We start from the raw sequence: 20,022 nt of genomic DNA on the forward strand, positions 1-20,022 counted from the left end.
ACAGAAATACAGACACTCTCTGGGAAGGTGACAGACAAGTGTGCCTGGACTCTTGCTTCAAGTTTTCAGACATCTTTGGTGCATCATGATTAATGTTTAATACCATCCTCCCTGCAGTGCTCTGTTTTGCAGTTCAATCCCCAACTTAAAGGCATACAGCACACAGCCTGTTCCTCCTGGGATTGACAGAATAGTTCACTCTCAGTTCATTCAGACCTGATCCTCTTTTGATTTCAAGCACCATGCTCTGCTCCAAGAAAAGTGTTTGAAGAATTGTGTAAGTTCAAAAAAATTATTTCAACTAACATTGCAAGGTTCAGGCTTGTATCCTCCCCAAATAAAACTGCAGTACACGTTTACTGCAGTTTTATTTGGGGAGGATACAAGCCTGAATCCTGCATGCTGCTGCATTTATACAAGTAGGCACTAATAATCAAAATTACAGATTAAGTGTTTTTTTTTTTTTTTTTTTTTTTTTTTTTGGTGGCAGACATCAGGACCTCAGGAGTCACTTTCCTTATTAACCTCCATAGTCATATGGAAACGATTTTTATAAAGACTGCTACAGAATTGCAATTGCTACTATAAAAAGCCAGTTGTAAACAGTGCATTGTAAATTTCTAATTCTATAGCAATAAAGCTCTACATCTATGAAGATACGTGGACAATTAAAATACTTCAGTGATGTATGCAGTAAATCTTGTAACCCATTGCTACAGCAGGTAAAATAAGTTAGCATGAGTTCATTATTCCACTGAGAGAAAACTGCATTACTGCATTTTGGCAAAATACTTTGAAGTGTTCTTTCAAAGTAGTTGTTTAAGAGATATATTTTTAAAGGTTAGTATTAAACTACTAGAAATTTGACATCCAACTCTAAAGGATAAATATCTGAAGGAGCTGCAACTGAATTGAGCTGATCTTTCTTTTGAATATTGTGAGCCACCTACAGACAGGAATTAAAGAATGCAAAAAGACACTCACTGCCCCAATTAGTTTAGCAATACTGCAGAATATCAGGTGCTACAAAATTATTGTGACTGCACCAGAACAAAGCACAGGTGATAAAAAATTAGAACAGAGGAGGGGGAAGATAAACCAAATTTAGAAAGCTTTTACAGAAAAAGCAACTTAATAGCATAAATCAGAATCTAACCTAGATACCAAGAAGTCTTCTCTTGGAATCATTAACACTGCCCTTTTGTAGAAACAGCAGTAGGAGCTGCTGTTCCATATTCCCTTTAAACAAATGTTTCTGCAGCAAAGACATAAGCACCTGTGCACAGAATTTTTCTTACATTTCGGAGCTGGCACAGAGACAAAGTCACAGTTGTGTCATCTAGGAGGGAACTTCTATCTCGTCCTTGCCCAAAGCTTTCACCATCTTCTAATAAAAAGCTTCAAAAGGGAGGGAAAATATATAATTCAGGTCATTTTATAACATAAGATTTGATTTAGAAAAAAAATATCTTACATCAATCAGTTTCTTCTTTAAAACAAAACAGTAGGTCTTAGAAGTATACTGCATTGACTCTGCAAAGCATGAAACCTGCTATCAAGGGAACGTACAATCACCTTAAATTATTCAAACAGCTTTTTGTGTAAAAAGGCACATTTCAGGCTTTCCACGACTTTGGTTTGCGCACAAAGGAAGACTAATGAGATATGAGATTAATATTCCCTTTTATTCCTTGAGCTGGCACAGACCAAGACTATTTAATGGGAGAAGCAAAAATAAAACAGCACTGTCATTTGAAAGCCATTTTCAACCATGACAAAAAAAAAAAAAAGAGCAAAAATCTGATGCAGACCTGTTCTGTTGCAGTCTAAGGGATTAACAAATGCATCCAAGTAAGAGTGTATAAGAATTGCCTGTTTAGTGTTATTTTAAAGTAGACAGCATCAAACTGATCACTAGAAATTAAAATATGGCTTAGGAAATTGAGTCAAATTGCATTTTTGAATGAACACCTCATCTTCATCATAGTTAGCACGACTGAAAATGTTTTCCCTGCATAACTTGAAAGCAGAAACTTTCACCTAAGGGCACAGTAATAGGCAATCCCTCAAAATGTCACACTACTGCTGCTATCATACCATCACTTAAAATCTAGATTTTTTCTTTTTTCAAGATACTGCACTTTTGCTGTACATGCTGATTTCATACGTTTTTAAATCACAGACCCAGCAAACTGATTTATATGAACACAAAATTCTGTTTATTAAGATCAGATTGCAGGATTAAGACATCCATATATTACATAAAATTGCAACATGTGCAGCAATAAGATAAAGGCAGTAACACTGTTATAGAATTACAAGTGAAAGCCAAGCATTTAAAAATAAATAAATAAATCAGCTGATCTGCTGAAGAAATGAGCTGACCATTCAGCACTGCTGCTCTGTGAAAGAGAATTCAGATTGTGAGAATTTGCTACAGAATGAATTAACTTCCAATTAAAAATACGGTATTCAAGCATAGTGAAACTTTTTTTTTTTTAATTGAAACTTAATGCTATTTTAATTCATGCCAAATTTAGGGACTTCCAGTTCATTATGTTGCACTTCACCTAAATTTCTTCTCAAATTTCAGAAAGCAATGTGCAATGCAGCTAGATAACAGATACAACTGTTCAAATATCACCTCAAATTTGGTAAGATGGGATGTGAAATGATTTTCTGCTGTTCAAGAATGCTATTTTCACCGTTTTTCACATATACACAAGTGTTGAAACTAAAAACCAAACCAAAACATTCTCTCAGCATCACTTCCCCATGCATTGTCCTTCCCTTAAAGCGCTTCTCTTTCCTTACTTGGGAAGTGTGCAGACAGGTGGCTTTGATCGAATGATTTCCTTGTTGACAAGTTCTTTCTCCAAGTCTCCTCCAGCCAAACACCAGAGATAATAAACCTCTTCAATTGATCTTTCTGCTAGGTAATCACTATCTTCATCTACTAGGAGAAACCACATAAAAATTGAGTTACAGCTTTTTAGGCAGCTTGTATTTCTTCCTATCACTCTAAACACATTCTGTGGAAGAAAAGTTACTACACTTGAAAAGAGCATAATATGAGGTTAGAAGAGAAAGTGATGTACCCTTTGCACTGCTCTTTAGGAAAATTTACAGAAAGAGCAGATGGGCAGAGATCAGAGAAAAAGAAGATGTTTTTGCAGTTTGTCTTGATGGTAGAAAATAGAACCAATCAGATAAATTAATCAAAGGGTGGAGTTTTGCTTTCTGGGCATCTTTTTTTTTTTTTTTCCCCAAAAAATTAAATAAAACAAAAACCTTATTTTGTCCCCAACAATGCTAAGAGTACAAAAAAGAAACTAGTGACTCATACTGTCTCATCTTCCTTTCACATATCATATACATTAACTAGGTATAAAATCTTAGTCACCAGGAATTGTATAGTGAGATTTTTCTATATATGTACGAATCTCAAGAGTTCATCAAAAAACGTCAATGAGGACTTGAAACTTTCAGCATGCTGTAGTTTTAAACTCAGAAACTTCTAACCTTCTTTTATTCTGGACAATATGACCTCTCTCACAAGGATTCAGTTTTTCAGTATTTCCAAAAATGATCTCATGCTATGATTCAACAGAATCCAGTTACCAATGCACAACACAACATAGTGGGGAAAAAGCCACCACCACCAAATACCATCTTGTACATGTAAGTGTTCAAATTAAAAAGGCAAAAATGATACTGATATCCCAAGGTACACTTGAATAGTTATGTTAACGTTAATGTTAACTGTTTATTCCCTGAAGTCAAAGCACAAAAATAAAGATGCCATCCTTTGATTTGAACACATCCCTCAAAATCATGTCTGCCTCCAGCTGTGCCCATTAAAAAACTTACTACAAAAATTGTAGTTTTATACCATTTAATAGTTTCTCTCTAACAAAGCATTAAAAGAAAACTCAAAACCATGTTATTTTCCTTCCCCTTTCAGTGACATTCATCCCACTACCTGCTTTTACCTTTGCATAATTGACTTATGTCTTCAGGAAGTGTTAAGTTAGCACACCTTGGAGAAGATGAGAACAGACCAGCAGGTTTGTGAAAGGGAGGGTATGCCAAAGATACTTCACTGAACAAACTGTCATGCAGCAATTCTTCTGGAGTTGGTCTTGAGTTAAGAAAAGAGAATATAATGCTATGAGTAAAGTGCTTCCATAAATACTACATTTCAGTAAGAAATGTCCCCAGTAATAAATATTAACAAGTGATATCAAATTTCAGAAATTTTATTACCAAAAAACCTATCAATTTTGTTCAATTCATAATTTATAACACTGTGCAGTCTGTTCATAGCCCAAGTTCAGATCTCACCTTCATTTAATATATAAAGCAACTATTTTCTTAACTCTCTTTTAATTCCTCTAAGCAAACGTGAAAAAAATGCAAATGCAAAAGTTCGATTAAAGAACAGAAGCCTATTTCCATTTTCAGAAGAGAGTTGCGTTGGACTGTCATAACAAAAATGTCTTTTGAAAGAAGAGATTTGAAGAAAGCGGTCCTAATTCTGACCACAGCACAACTGCAGTAACCACCATGGACATCCAGTTATGGAATCACTAAAGCTGTGAAATTAAAACTGAAAATAACCAAATAGTTTTCCCACAAAAATACTCTGCATCAATCTCAAGGTTTTGCACACTTCATTATTTTTTTCCGAACTCTCTACTTTCAAATATTGCAAAGTAATAAAACCAAGAAGTTATTGTCGGTAGCACAAGCCATCAGTATTCCAAAAAAACATCAGTGACTGGACTTCTAATTTCACAGAATCCTAACGGAATTTATTATGCATTTGCAGTGAATACTTGCCTCTTAGAAGGCTGGAATGTAAGGCATTTTTTCAGTAGATCTATGGTATTTTCAGGAAGGTCCTGGAACATAAGAGAAATATGGAGGGGTTCTGGTCATTACTGTCCTAATTGAGCAAGCCACTTAGCTCATACTTAGCTTTTAATATACAAGTTATAAAATTTGACATCCACACGTATGAGGTTAGCTGCATGAGATCAAAATGCTGTGTGGAAGTAATTTCATAACCCACATTTACTATGGGGAAAAGAAGACTAGAAAATTCGGTATATGCAGTTATTTATTTTTACTTTTTCTAGTCTAGATATTCTGTACACAGCTGGAAACAATACAATACCTGGGAACTCCTGATAACAGTCAGAATTTGTTTTACACACAGTGTTTCAAGACATAAACACTAAAATTCACTGATTCATTCTGTGTGCGGGGAGGAGTTGAACTGTATAACAACATTGTCAGAATGTGTAAAGCACACTAGGTAGAAGGCTACATTTCTAGAAGAAAAATCCTTAACCTCCAACACTGTAAAGAAAATTAACAACTTACCATCCAGCAAGTATTAAATTAATTGACAAGTATCCAGCAAGTATTAAATTAATTGACAACAATTTTAAGAAAGAATGAACATTACCAGCACAGGGTACTTGAAAGAATCTTACACATATATTTGCAGTATAGTGCAATAAATTCAAGTGAATAAATAACTTTACTTATATATATATATATATATATATTATATACATGAGTTTTTATGTATATAAACAAAAACAAACTTATATTTCATATGTATATATGAAATCCTATGCAGCACAACAATAATAAATAAATAATAAATAAATAAATAAATAAACAAACAATAATAAATTAATAAAATAAAAAAAATGTTTTGGATAAGATAGCATAGAAGAGTAAACTAGTTCCACAAACCTTAATAATATCAAGGCAACCATGTTCTTCAGCTAATACTGTTACAATATCGTCTACACAGCCTTTAAAAGCAAACAGAACAGTAAAAAAGTTGAAGACCATGAAAAAAGTGATAGTAATTAAACAGGATATCAGATGAAAGCCCACCACAGCATAGAATACTTTTTTTTTTTTATTTTATTGACATTGCCACATGAAGGTGAATTCCCAAAATTAGAAATGAAAGTAATATCCCCAACGCAGACAGAAAATTAAAGCCTAGAAAATTTAAGTAGTGCATCTAATTTAACAGCGAAAGTCTTTTTTGCAGGCTTAGTAAATCCAGAGCGTCAGTCTCTGCCAAATAAATTCCAACAGCCTTTCTATTTATTAAAAGGAAATTGAAAGAACTTAAAAAATACCTGCATATAGAAGCTCAAAGGACTTTTTATTTGCTACTTGCAGATTATACTGGAAGGGTTTTATAATTTGTTTTCAATGCATTATTGAGAAAATAACTCCCAAGTCAGAATGTGGGCATTTTTCAGTGGATGAAGGTTTATAATAGCTTGCACTTAACTTGAAAGGGACTCAAACCCTTCAGGAAGCTTTGCTAATAAACCCCATGCCAAAACAGACAGAATTTCATCACCAGAGTACTAACTACTCAATAAAAAGATGTTTGTACTGACAGTATCTTTAAGGGTATCACTATTTGCTCTGGATAAATTCAATAACTTACTCATAAACCTTCAGACTGCAAGCTCATGCTCTGCCCTTCTTCATGGCTCATACACAACCCCCACAATAAACTGAATTTTAAATGCCACAGAAAAGTCCTACTCTCACACTCATTTACATTACTGTAGACACTGATTTTTTGCTTAATGCTTATACAGTTTGTAGATGAAGTCAGAACAAAAGCCTAGACCTAGTAATAAACTCCTCAGCTCTCTATTTTCTGTCTTCCAATTTGAGTTCTGCTTCTCCCTGCTCGGTATCACACCGCTGCTGCAGGGACAGTTTTCTTTAGTGTCATACAGTTCCTATCTCATTTCAGAGACTTCCTGGAACACAGAACAACAAATAACCAACACAAAGACCACCTTTCCTGAACGTGTTTTTCCACAGCTTCCTTTACTCTAACACACTCATGGCTCTTCTGCAACATTATTTTACCTGTCAGCCACCTCTGTAGCTTCCCTAAGCAAGTAACCATGCTTCAAATGCATTTTAAGTTCTGGAGATGAAAGCAGACAAAAGATAAAGCACCGTACGTCTGAGCATAACAAGCTGACTAGTTTGTGAAGCTCTAATGGTAACACTACTAGGAAACTTAAAAAAAATGATTTTGTGCTACTTACCCAACATAATTATAAATTTTAATCTTTCTGCTATTTCCAAACTTTGGAATAATTTTCTCCCCTAAATGAGTAACAAGATTAAATCAACATTTGAATGCTACTACATAAAAATATTTAGATAGCACACACATCCACCTATATACAAAAACAGTGAAATAAGCTTCTTCAGATTAATTTTAGAAACATTTAGAAACACGATTTACCCCCAGATATACCAGAAGCAGTTTCATAACATCATAAAGAAAAAAATGTATCATTTATAATGTCTCTTAACTGGAACAAATAAAAACAAACAAAAAAACATGCAAAACAAATCCTCAGGTTGCTTCAGCAAAGCTGCAGGTTTATTATTAGTTTAGTAACAAGCTTTCAAAAACCTGTATTTTTTCCAATGTAAGCGTGAAAAAAGGTGATGTCCTGACCCAGTGACAGCCATAGCTTATATGGCACACTATTTTTGAAAAGTCATCCAAATATCAGTTCTAAAATGTTTCAACAATATTTTTATGAAAAGATACTTATTCAAAAGAGGAATAATGATCTATGAACACTATGAGAAGTCACAGAATACATAAAAGAATTTCCAGTGCCCTGATGTTTTCACTAACTAATACATGCTCTTGACCATGTAACTGTCAGACCATTTAATTGTATAATGAAACTAACTGTTAGCATTGGTATATTTGCCAGATTGTGTTTCTATAGAGAATGTTGCTGTCTTTGATTGAAAGTCAAGTTTAACATGTACAAGTGGTAAAGATTATGTTGTCTTAATTTATTCTAACATCTAAAGCCAAATAAGTATTTTTCAAATAAACCTTTAATTCCCTATAGACACTCTTTAAACTCTGGCAATAAGGCAGATGTAGTGCTTTCATAGTAAAGAAACTTTATTAGTTTCTCATCCTTTTTGAAGAGAACGAGGGCATGACAGCAATATGCTGTCATAAATATGCTTATAAGCATAATTAAAACAAAAAGTTTCCTAGAGAGACTTGGTTTAGAAGCTATTACTAAGAATTAGATCACGCAATTGCATCATTGTGGCTTATTCAAGGCAGCTGCCCTTCATGGTTACACTCAGCCCAAGCCAACATGTATCCAGAAACTTGAACACCACCACCAGTACTGGTCAGGTGGGAATGCAAAATGTAGTCTGATATTTGGAGTCAAGTGCTGGACAAGTGTCATTAACCCCATTAGCAAGAGCAATCAACCTGATGTAACTATTCCCCAACAGTCACAGTCAAACCCTCTTACATACCATGCAAAGCTCAAATAGTATTATGCCAAGAGACCACAGATCTGATTTAGGGCCAGAAGGCAGAGGCTTCTCACACTGCGTATGGTCGCTTGGTTTGACTATTCCCTGTGCAATTACTTCAGGTGCCAGATACGACGGGTACCTAGAAAGATGCAGCAACATCAAGTAATAATCTGTCTGTCCAAAAACCTACTTTTCAGTTACACTAATGAAATTAATTTTGTGTTCTGAGAAACTTGAATTCATACCAATGCAGGTTGTTAGCCAAAATGTACACATTGCAGCAGTTTCACTCCATGACAAAGTAGTGTCTAGTACATGAAAGGTCAAATTTTAATTATTAGCTCTGTCTTTTGGTGAAAGTAAAGAACAGCACTTTTCAAAATAGTTCATCTATTTAAAGATTCAATATTATGTTTATATATGTATATATATGTAAAAACGCAATATATTTATTCAAAGTAAATGTATATTGAATTTCAGCAGTAGTACATTAAATAAATGTACCCTAGATCCATCCCAGGAGTGTGTGTGGGGGTTGGTCTTGTTCATTGTCGGGATTCCCATCAAATAACTTTTGAATTAGCAAAACAAATAAATAAGTACCCCCCCCCCAAAAAAAAGAAAAAAAAAAAGCAAAAGGTTTACCTGTTGTTAAATCATTTTAAAAGTAACAATATCACTTGTTCCTTCAACCATTCATGATAATACAATTAAAAAAATATGAAAACTTTCAAAGGGAAATATCACTACCACCTTTGTGCATCCAAGAAAATATCCTTAATATATTTTTGTATTGTGCAACTCCATGCTTACCCTATAGGAAAATCAACATCAACGCCTTGAGCAGTCATATGGTAGAGTCCAAATTTAGCCAACTTGACATGTCCCTGAAAAAAATAAAAATAAAAATCAAGAGCAGCAGAATCTGACATCAGAAGAATCTTTGAGTTTACAAATATAGATGTGTATATATATATATATATATTTATGCTAATTTGTCATAAGTAATAAGTTGTCAGAAGGCATAAGAAGCCAGTCTCTTACATTTCTGTTTCAGCTCTTAGGTACAATTCCACTAAAAGCTAGTAAGGTGCTTATTTCTAATGCTTTTACTCTCTGAGAGCACTGTGTAATCACTTTGGGGTACGTCAGCAAGTCAGAACTTTGTACAGTTACAATATATTTTCAGTAAATTAAAAGGAGTTAATACTCTCTTGAACATTTTTCCTGTTTCAAAAACTGTTTGCAATCCTGTTTGAATCCTAGAGCTCCCTAAGCAGCCCCACTATTCTCTCACCTCTGCCATTTACCCAGCCTTGCTCCTCCAGTCTTTCTCACCAACTCATTACTATCTTGCTCTCTTTAACTGTATCCACATACATTTCAATCAAATAAGTTTTCCAGGTGCTTGGTTTTATTCTGTGGAGGTAGAAAGGTAACACCAACACCAAAATAACAACAACAAAAAAATAGGCATCGAAGTTAAACTGATATATAGTTTCTGCTGGATTATGAATTATACTCAGCTACTCTGCAGGTGGTGCAACAGTGAAGGCTACATCAGCAAGCAATTCAGAGGGCAGGGAAAAAGTCTTGAAATTTATAGTCTCACGGCCCCCTTTGCTCTCTTACTGATTGCAGGGCTATCTTAAAATCCTAAGTACTTTTGCTTGTTAGAGCATTATTATGATGTTCATTTGTACAAGTAATTTACCCAAGAACATATTAGTAAGTGTTCCTTTCTTCCTTCCTCCTCTTTTCTCTCTACCTTCCAAGGGGAAGATCTAGCTCTTCTATTTAAATCAAGTAAGAAGGGGAAGGAGAGAGGGGTTGTCCACGGAAACTGAGCTCTTTGGCTGTTAGTTCAGATAAAGGGATGGCTCTGAATGTAGCAGTAGCTATTAATTTCTCTCATCTTTTTTGAGGGAAACCGTTATTCCACACTGCCAACTCAGTCGTCTGACAACAGAATTGACAGACTGGAATTTTAATAATTTAATACAAAGAAATATGTTGATATCTTAAAAGTATCAGACCACCATGAAACACAGGAAATGTTATTAACTACTCACTAGCTAAAAAAAATATATCCTTACTAAACAGAAAGGCTTTGTAACTATTTACAATGATGGCAAGTCAGGTAGACTTAGATCACTTCTTTAAGAAGGATGAAAGAAGATTTGGGATAGAAGAAAGTGAAACATACTTGAAATTTAGGAAATGAGGTGAAGTATAGTAAAAAACAACGAACAACCCACACTTGCTGAATATGCCATTCCCTCTCTCCCTCCCCCCAAAAGGTCTGCTCCTGTCCAGTCTCCAAATATGACACAGCATGCTACTTGGCAGCAAGAGACAAAAATGAAAAAAAGATTCATTCCTGCAGCCATACCTTTCGATCCAAAAGAATATTGCAAGGGGAGAGTGCTCGGTGGACCATTCCATGTTTGTTCATATATTGCAAACCTTGTAAAACCTCGTAGGCTATGCATAAAATCCTCGAGGAGCTGAAAACAAAAGAGAAGAACAAGTTACACCAAATATTTCCCCTCTAATTAAAAAAAAAAAAAAAGTGTTTGGAATAGGTTTGGAACTCCACAAGCGAGTTTTTCACAATTCTGGAATTGTTTAATGGATCAACACTGAAAAAGGTAGGGTATGTTCAGTAGCATACACAGCTCTTCAAAATCCCACAAGTAGGTTTCTTCACCCTGAACTGGTCCTTAAAAAGAGCAGACAACATATCTCAGAGATGAAGTGTGACATACTCTCTGTGACACAGATTATGAGATATATCTCAATTTGGGGGAAAAAAAATCCTTACTTGGTTTTTATTTGCTCTTCCTAAACCTACTATTAATGGTAATGGATAAGTTTAACTGAACTGAAGCTTTGAAACTCAGATGCAAATGGGAGCTCATCTAGAGGACAGTGTAGACACACTGCTATATCACACCTATCGTCTTCTGCCATCTTGACATCTAAAACAAGAAACAAAAAAGGGCAGAAAACCTCACTTTCTGCAAAGCTTGTTTTATAACTTTGGAAGCATCGTCTTTATCTTCTTCAGAAAGAAATATTTACCATCCAACCCATTTTGACATAACCATGACAAAGCCCAAGAAGTGAACAGGAATTTGTGCAGAGACCACCAGTCTCAGGCTTCCTACGTGCACCCAAAAGAAGAAAATATACCACAGGTGCAATGTCACCCAGAGAGATTCCTTTTTTTTTTTTTTTTTTTTTTTTTTAAATCCTTTTTATCCTAGTTTATTTTTTTTTATCACCTCCTTCTCTTGCTTTTTAAAAATCTGCGCAACAGCAGAACAAAGGGTTGCATTACAGACTGGCATGAGTGACAAGCCAAGTTAGCTGACCTAAGACCCAAATGAATTTCTTCATTAAGGTTTTATTAGCTACTATTCACTACTGTTCGAAAGCCAAAACTTTGTCATGAGAGCAAATAGCTATATTTTGACAAAATCCACAAGTCCAACAAATGCTCATGGAGTAGTGCAACACGGAAATACTGAAGAGGTCTATTAATAGTAGTCTCTTAAGATCATTAAATTATTTTATATGGGGTAATTTCTCCAGTCTTTAACCTTTTCCTTGGAGAAAACCTCTGCACTACTTTGCACTAGCTGTGAACATACACTTCTAAGTTAAATGCTAAGCACAACGGAAATCTACTCTAACACATGTCCACGTAGCTGTAACTGGGATCACAGCATTTGGAAGTGATTCTCAAGGTCTTAGCAATTGAACCAGAACCACATGGCTGATGACCACAAAACCAAAACAACCCCCTGCAACCATCTCACACCTCCCTTGCTGGCACTTTTGCCCTTCCCCATCCCTCCTATCCTGCAGTTACATGATACAGCCCAGCACTAAAAGCTGTTGGCTATGTAGTTTTTCCACAGTCATTCTTAAGCAGAGATGCAAACACGGCAAAAATTTATGTTGCAGGCCTTCAGATTTTCTGCAGTTTTTGTTTGCATCTCATATATTCCTGATAACTGTTGCAAACCAAATACCCTCTTAGTTTTGCACAGCTTTGTAAAACCTGTTACTGCAAAAAGTAACACATGGAGAATTCAGGTTTGCAGTAAGGAACCACTGCATGTGAAAAGTTAGCACCTTATTTTGGCCTAAAAAGTGTTTCTCTGTATATATTTTTAAAAAGTGAATGAAGTGCACTTGACGCCGCTGTGCCTGAGGTGCAGTATCATCTGGAGACACAAGGGGGCCTCAGCTACCCATTCATTTTTCATGTTCCCTTCCAATCCTTAAAAAAAATTGAGGCAAATGCACAAAAATTCTGGTTTGGGATTCTTTGCCATTTAAGATAAATCCTCTCTGGCACTGCAATGAGCAGAAACACTTGAATAAAGTATTTTTAAATTACGCATATTTCTCAAGCTCTCAGTGCCATCCTATTAGGCAGAAGTGTTCAGCCAAATCTCTCTCTCTCCAAGGAAAGCAAGCACACTCCCCAGCCAAAAAGGAATTCTGTGTAACAAGCTCTCCATAGCATTGTTGCCCATTAACTAGTCCTTATTTCACTTATCATGTACAACACATGGTTTGTGGCTATTACTAATGAGCTTTGCATTTAACTGCAAGTTCAACAGCAGTCGTTTGTCTCACTGGAGATCACTACCAAGTTATCACCTAGCTTCAGGTGGCCCAGCTCTCTCAGTTTCTGTGGCCACTGTCAGTGCTGCAAGCATTGAAACAGGCTTCGGGAAGTGCAGAGGGTGCACTCTTGGAACTACCTCCAGGCTTCAGGCATGGTGACCTTTATAGAATAAATAAATCATAATTAAAAATAAAACCACAATCATAATTAAAGATAAAACCACAAAATCCAAGGAGGACATTTAGGGCACCAAATGTCAGGGACAAGGTCTGAACTGATTCAGAAACTTTTTCCCTAATATCGAAGCCTGTTTTTCAACAGGCTACCTCGTGTTGTAACTATGAGAGGTCTAGAGGAATGTTTAGCCACTGGAGCTCTTAAAGTAGAGGAGCTTCAGCATCCTCCTTTAATAGGAGGTAGAAAGAGAAAAAAAAAAAAAAAAAAAGGAAATGAAAGGGAAAAAAAGGGCAAAAGCACTGTAATCTACACCAGGGGAAAAAGGTGGCAAAACAGAGGCATAGCAGGTTTGCTGCCAACCACTGCTATACCACTGACCTACTAAGGACTGCAAAACCAGTCGTGTGGTGTGAAATACCCTGCGCATCTCATCGGCTGTGGTCATGATTATGCCTTTAAACTGCTGTGAAGGAAATTATTCCACTGCTCAAAGCAGGTATGGTAGGAGGCATTAAGAATTAAGGCTGAGATCCACTTCAAGAAGTGACCTGAAGATCTGAAGGGGCACCAATCGTTTCCAGCTTCGTACTTTTCCTAAAAGCAAAAGTTTTAAGGCTCTTCTCTTTATCAACAGGAGCAACTGTAAAGAAACCGGAATTTATCTGCAAAAGAAACACTTTGCAGACAGGAAAAAAAAAAAGAAAAAGAAAAAAAAAAGATACCATCTGTCTACAACTACCAGCACTTATCCCAGTTCCTTTATGCTCAGTCTGGATATCAAAAAGTCTACTCAGTTATAATCTACTCAAATAGACTTTTAAGAAAGGATTATCTTTGAGTGAGAGGACTGAACACTGGTATAAAACCAAACTGCTTGATTTAATCATTCTCTGTTAATTCCTTGGTTTTGAGAAGGAAAGTAGCTGTGAAAGGAGGTATTTATTTTGATATTCCTTCACTCTAGAAACAAAGAATTGAAATGATATATGGATTAATCCAATACTGGGTTTACATTTGAAACTTGAATGTATAAACCTGTAGTAAAGGAATTCCGAGGGAGTAACTGAATTGCTCCCTTGGAAATTAATTTTGTGGGCAGAAAAAAAATAATCTCTACAAGCTGATACGAGCAAGTTCAGTCATCAGTAGAAAGGCAGCATGGTTAAAGAGGCATGTGCGTGGCATTTGTGGGGGAAGAGAGAAGGGAAGACTTAAAAACCCACAAAAATGAGGATTGTTTTATTACCTCCAGAATTTGTCAGACCAAAAGCTATACCAGACAAATGACTAATTTCCACACGCTAATAGTACACAGGTGGCTGCATTGAGCCCTCACCAAAAAAAAAATATATTAACTTTTCCATTTAGCAGTCAGCCTGATCTCCAGCCTGCTGAATTCTTACTGCCAAGGACGTGGAGCTGCTTTCTGGAAGTTTGCTTCAGGAGCCACCAACCCAATCTGTCACAGGAAACAGATGTGCCAGCAAAATTTTGATCTCTTATCGTGCTGCAAAGCCACTGACAAGTGGATCTGATTTCTTAGGACACTTGCCACTTTTTGGACTCAGACAGAGAAGAAAAAGAAATGTTACTCTTTGTGCGCCCACTGCAATCTTCTGTATGACTGAAAATGGCATCTGGGCCAAGATGAAAGGGAAAATTTGTACTAACAGAAAGTGGCATACTGAGATCCTTGCCTTCTTCAGAGGATCTTTTATTAAGAAACACAGAGAAGAGAGATTTATCAGGAACTAATTAAAGACAATAAACCCTAAAATAATTAGTGGAATGAAGAGCTGAGTGACTGTAACCAGCCAGTAGTACCAGAGCAGTGCCTGGGAACAAACAGACATGAAGAATTGCCCAAGCTGGAAGTCAGCATAAGCACGAGAGCAAACAAAAAAGCTCACAAACATTTAGATCAGAAATTAGAAACTTTACGATTTAAAGGCAGGATTATGAATTCTTGCAAAAAAAAACAAAAACAAAAAACCACCAACACACACACACACGAAAAAACACATACAATTAACTACATACGATTCAGCTTGAACAGTTATTAATTTATTTCTGATCATTAATGGGAGTGATAATGAAACTGCTTGTGAAAGTAGGAAGCTGGATCAGAAACTCCAAGGTCTGATGCTGTGGTAACAAACAACTTTCTGCAATTGATTTCCGTTTTAGGTAAAATGAATGGCCTTCCAAACCTTAAATATTGGCTTACTAGGGCAGACCCAAAACTAAAGTTGAGACCAATATGCTGTTTCCTAAAAAGATGATAGGCAGATGCCTAGGAGAGAGGGGAACACAGGACAAGCGTATGTGAAATGTATGGACCCTGATGGTTTGTTTGTAGGCACAGGTTTGCCTGGTTTCCAAACTGAACACACAGACAGAAAAAAACCCACATAAAACAACAAAAGCACCACCAACAAAACACACACACAGGTGTATACACACACACGGTTTGCCTCCTGAGAATCACATCTGATAATGTCTGAACACAAGGTAACCCCTGCAAGCCTCAGCAGCTCCCTTAACAGGACACCCATTATTCCAAGTCCCTCATCCAAGTTCAGAGGAAATGACCCGTCAGTTACTGTGGAAATCCACAGCCACCAAGTATTCTGCTGGTACGAATTCCTTGCTGTCTATTTTATCACGGGGTTCTCTTCATGTTGCTCTGTTGCTCTAACTTCCAGAAGACTAATTTTAAATTTCAGCTCAAAGCAAAGAAAATGACTGCCAAACTCCAGAGTAGGAAAGGAGGTTTTGGAAAAATGCATCTGACAGCCAGCAGCAGTAGTCCCTGTGCATACCACAGATTACTGAGGGGAAAATTAAAATTACTTTATGAATGACATCTTGAATACTTAGGAACAAGAGGACTGTAGATCACACAGTTGGAAATCAGAGGTGGGTGGACACCGGAGACTTGACTTATTAAACTGTTGGAGTAAGAGTGTTCCAAAAAGAGGAAGGGAATAATGAAAAGAGGTAGAGGTCAGCATTCATGTCAGTATCACAGAAGTCAGATTCATACAGGTTTCCTTTCCACCAGTTGAATGGAAAATTAATGCCAATCTACACCTGAATTCACCGTATTCATCATCTGTAACAGACATGCATTCATGGTATTACCCGTTCAGGTGTCTTCTCCATACTTTTTTGGTGCTGTAAGAAAATAGGTTAACATGGAAAAGCAAGCAAGCATCACAGGAGACCTTCCTGTCTGCTTACTGTTCGCAATTCTACTTTCTCCTAAACAAAGGGATCTCCCTTTTGGTGAGATCCCTCCTCATCATCTACTTAACTGTAGAGAGCCCTGTAATTTCTGAACCTACCTGAGACATACACATGAATGTGTGCTAGAAGCAATGCTTCTTCAATGCAGTGGTAACTCCAAACACAAGGAAGCTTATAACAAAACCTGGAGCTAGAACCATTTTGACTCCCCTCAGGAAAGCACAAGAAGACCGAGTAGAATACAGTTATGTTCATGATACTATACTCCAGAGTTTCTCTTTCCTTAGACTTGAAACTCATGGGCACATATGTAGAAATGCGTGCTTAAGAAGTCCTCCATCCTATCTGTGTATCTTGTTCTAACCTCATATTATTGATGAAAAGAAGTAAAAACTGGAGGAAGAACATCTCAGCAACCAGGAATCTGAAAAAGCTCATGGCAGTGGTACACAGGAGCAAAAACACGGGTTCCTCTTCCAAAGAGGAGTGTCAGCCGGGGTCAGCCCTGAGGAAGCACACCAGGGTGACACAAACCAGCAGTGTCATCAATCACTACCCCAGACCTAGCGAGACAGACAAGCACTGGGAATTCAGGAAGAAGATTCATCACAACAAACTGCGTCTACTCAAAGTGGAACGGAACAGGTTGTGAACAGATGTAATATTTCCGAACTCATAAAAGTGACAGTATTTTAATACAAGCAAAACTATAAACCAAAGAAAATGACATTTGCAGTTAGCTCTATTACAGCCAACAATGCAGATCGACTGGTTGGGAGTGGTGTGGCCAAGTGGTTACAGCAAGGGATAAAGTTTGGGTATAATCCCAGCTGAGACAACCACTACACTGACCTCAAGAAAGCCATCTGACCTCCTCCTGCCTCAATCAACCAGCTGGAAAACTGGATGAAAAGCAGGACTGGGTTGAAAACCAGATGTGCAGATGAATCGGGTCTTCCTGGGTAAATAAATTACAAAATACCCTCTACAGGCCATAAAGAGTTTGATGCAGGTGGGAATGGTTTATTTAGCACTTTATTACGTGTTTGATTAAAAAATGGCACTAGGGACTGAGACTGTAAACACTGCCAATTTACTTGGAAATGCACTCACATTATCAGAATGAAATGAACTGGAAAGGGAATGCAACAAGCAGAGAGTACAAGTCAGAAAAGCATGAATTTTATGGACAAAGTTCTCTGGAAGTCTCTAACTCATGCACAGAGGTATTTCACACAGGATATCTTCAACAAGTTTGTATTGCTCGTCTGAGGAAACTCAGTAAGTCCTTCCATTCCACTTCCAAAGTTTTAAGCTGGAAGCATGACTTTAAAAGCAACACAAATGACGTTACGTTTTTATGAAGGTCTCAACTCGTAATGTCTGATAAAAAAAAAATCCATAAAACAGTGGATGAAGGCGTAAATAAAAAAGAGTAACTTCATATATACAACATATTGCACACAAACAATTTTAATGGATGTGATTTTTCAGATCATTTTCACTTTGAATGTATTAAATGCATCTCCTCCTCAGAAAGCAAAAATTTTAAAACATGGCACCTTGAATTCCTTTAAGATATCCAGCACTCATACTGTAAGTGGGGGGAGTAAATGAACAAAGTCCTTTACAAAACAGTAAATACACCTTATAAAGCACAACCTAATGAAAAATGAAACCTGTAGCACCTTCTGCTTGAATGCTCAGAAGGGGAAAGACACACAAATACTCAGATTTTGATCTTGCCACTAATTAACTAACATGTGAGAAGTAATTTTTTTTTGTTCATCTTTGCCTCAGATGTAAAAAGTATAATAACGATGATTTCAATTGGAGCAAATAGTACAGAGAAGAAGTTTCAGCCACCACATGGTAAGATTTGGTAGAGCAGTCTCTCATTTTGAACCTGATCACAGCCTACACATTCTCAGATAAATAACACAACGGAACAAGATGTGTAGCCAACAGTAACTGGCATGGATCACAAAAAACCTTTGTTTTCTTTTGGACTTCCTCTGAACAAATACAAGTACTTCTGAAAGTTGTTGATCACATCAAGACCCATCACACTTCAAAAGACACAGGAAACCAAACGGACAACATATAAAAAGGAAATAAAGGAATAAACTGTGGTCAGGTACTCTTCCTTTAATAAAATGAAAGGCACCAATCAGATCTTTGGCTGTTCAGAAACGTCTTGTCAAGCCCGTTTCAAACCTGACATTAAACCCCATGCTCTAGGCAAGGAGTACTGCCTTTTTGCATCTGAAAGCACCAGCATCTAAACTTTAAGGCATAGGATATATTCAATTTCAGCTCTTCAAAAGATAGAGATCTTGATATTTCTCCATTAAACATTTACTATGCAGTAGAAGGTAAAACCAGCAGTAACACCAGAGCCTTAAACCACACAATTGCTGAAGAAAAAGTGACTTCCGAAGATGCAGGATAAATGGTCGCACAGCAGGCACCTCCTATTTCCTTACCTTTCTCTATGCTAAAATAAAAAGACATAGCTGAAAAGCAATTGCTAACTGCATCCTGAAATAGCAAATGTCAGTATCTGGCTCAGACCTCATGCTTCTGGATCCAGCTTGGTTCAGAAGTCTGAAAGCAACAGCTGTAGATTAAGCCATCTGCTTCACAAATCTGTCACAATCACCCTGTTACATTACATGACAATCTTTTTTAGATTTAAAAACATAATATTACATGCTTAAATAAAAAATGGATGACAAAGAGTAAAAGATCCAGCAAAGATCATACACAAATTATCTCAGTTGGGAGAGTTGAGTGTGAAACAAAATCATGGTTTGGGATTTTTCACCATAGCTTTTATTCAAGACACACACAAAGACACATGCAAACACACTATCACCTCCCCCAAAAGTCATACCATGGGAACTATTAGAAAAGGTAAGTGCCTGATTCAGGATGGCTAACAAACAAACTCAGCAGGTCCACACACTCACAAGACTGACTTCAAAAAAAGAACAGTTCTTCTATTTACAAGGGGTGAGCTAGCAAGGATTACAAAAATTCAGGTTATAGCTACATAGGTTTTCATTTTCCCACAAAATATATGCATGATTTAAGAAAAAATATCCCTAAAAAATTGCTCACATTGTGTCATGTGTGTAATTACATAATGACAATTATGGCAACAATATGTTGTATGTTTAAAGTGTTCTTTCAAAAGGAAGCATATAGTAAAATTATTCTTATAGGCACCACAATCACGCACTTAAAAAACATAAATATATTATTTCCACTCTCCCTGTCTCCAGTGAAATGATATTCTCAATGGCTGCTGAATCGGCACTGAGAAACCAAAATAAAGACTGGTCAGTTTCTGGGCATTAGTGGACTCAACAGAGCTATTGGAAATGATAGGAATTTACAAGAACTTCCCTTCCTGTGCTGTTAGTCCACTCAAGGAATATCCAAAAGGTTCTCAGAGATTCCGGTGTTACACTTAAAACAGACACTACCACCTTGCTTCTTCAGTGGCAATTCTGTAACATCAGCAAGTCTCAGTGCTGTTTGCATTGGTCACTCAAAGCGACTGCTTT

The 20,022-nt window shown here is 36.7% G+C and overlaps 1 protein-coding gene across 14 annotated transcripts in view; it reads right to left on the reverse strand.

Annotated features, from left to right (window-relative positions):
• Window positions 1-20,022, reverse strand: part of TBCK (TBC1 domain containing kinase) — a 103,568-nt gene that overhangs the window by 65,650 nt on the left and 17,896 nt on the right. For 10 of the 14 annotated variants that reach the window (XM_084517219.1, XM_084517216.1, XM_084517217.1 and 7 more), the window contains 9 exons: window positions 10,772-10,886; window positions 9,193-9,266; window positions 8,377-8,518; window positions 7,113-7,173; window positions 5,770-5,831; window positions 4,843-4,904; window positions 3,993-4,141; window positions 2,815-2,956; window positions 1,299-1,398 (listed from right to left, as the gene is read on the reverse strand). In XM_084517219.1, the coding sequence (XP_084373345.1) occupies window positions 1,299-1,398; window positions 2,815-2,956; window positions 3,993-4,141; window positions 4,843-4,904; window positions 5,770-5,831; window positions 7,113-7,173; window positions 8,377-8,518; window positions 9,193-9,266; window positions 10,772-10,886 (907 nt within the window). The remainder of the gene's footprint in view (window positions 1-1,298; window positions 1,399-2,814; window positions 2,957-3,992; window positions 4,142-4,842; window positions 4,905-5,769; window positions 5,832-7,112; window positions 7,174-8,376; window positions 8,519-9,192; window positions 9,267-10,771; window positions 10,887-20,022) is intronic. The other 4 variants (XM_084517211.1, XM_084517223.1, XM_084517212.1 and 1 more) reach the window with 2 other exon arrangements.

Source organism: Aythya ferina, assembly GCF_964211825.1.
Source record: "Aythya ferina genome assembly, chromosome: 4".
Classification (NCBI taxonomy): domain Eukaryota; kingdom Metazoa; phylum Chordata; class Aves; order Anseriformes; family Anatidae; genus Aythya; species Aythya ferina.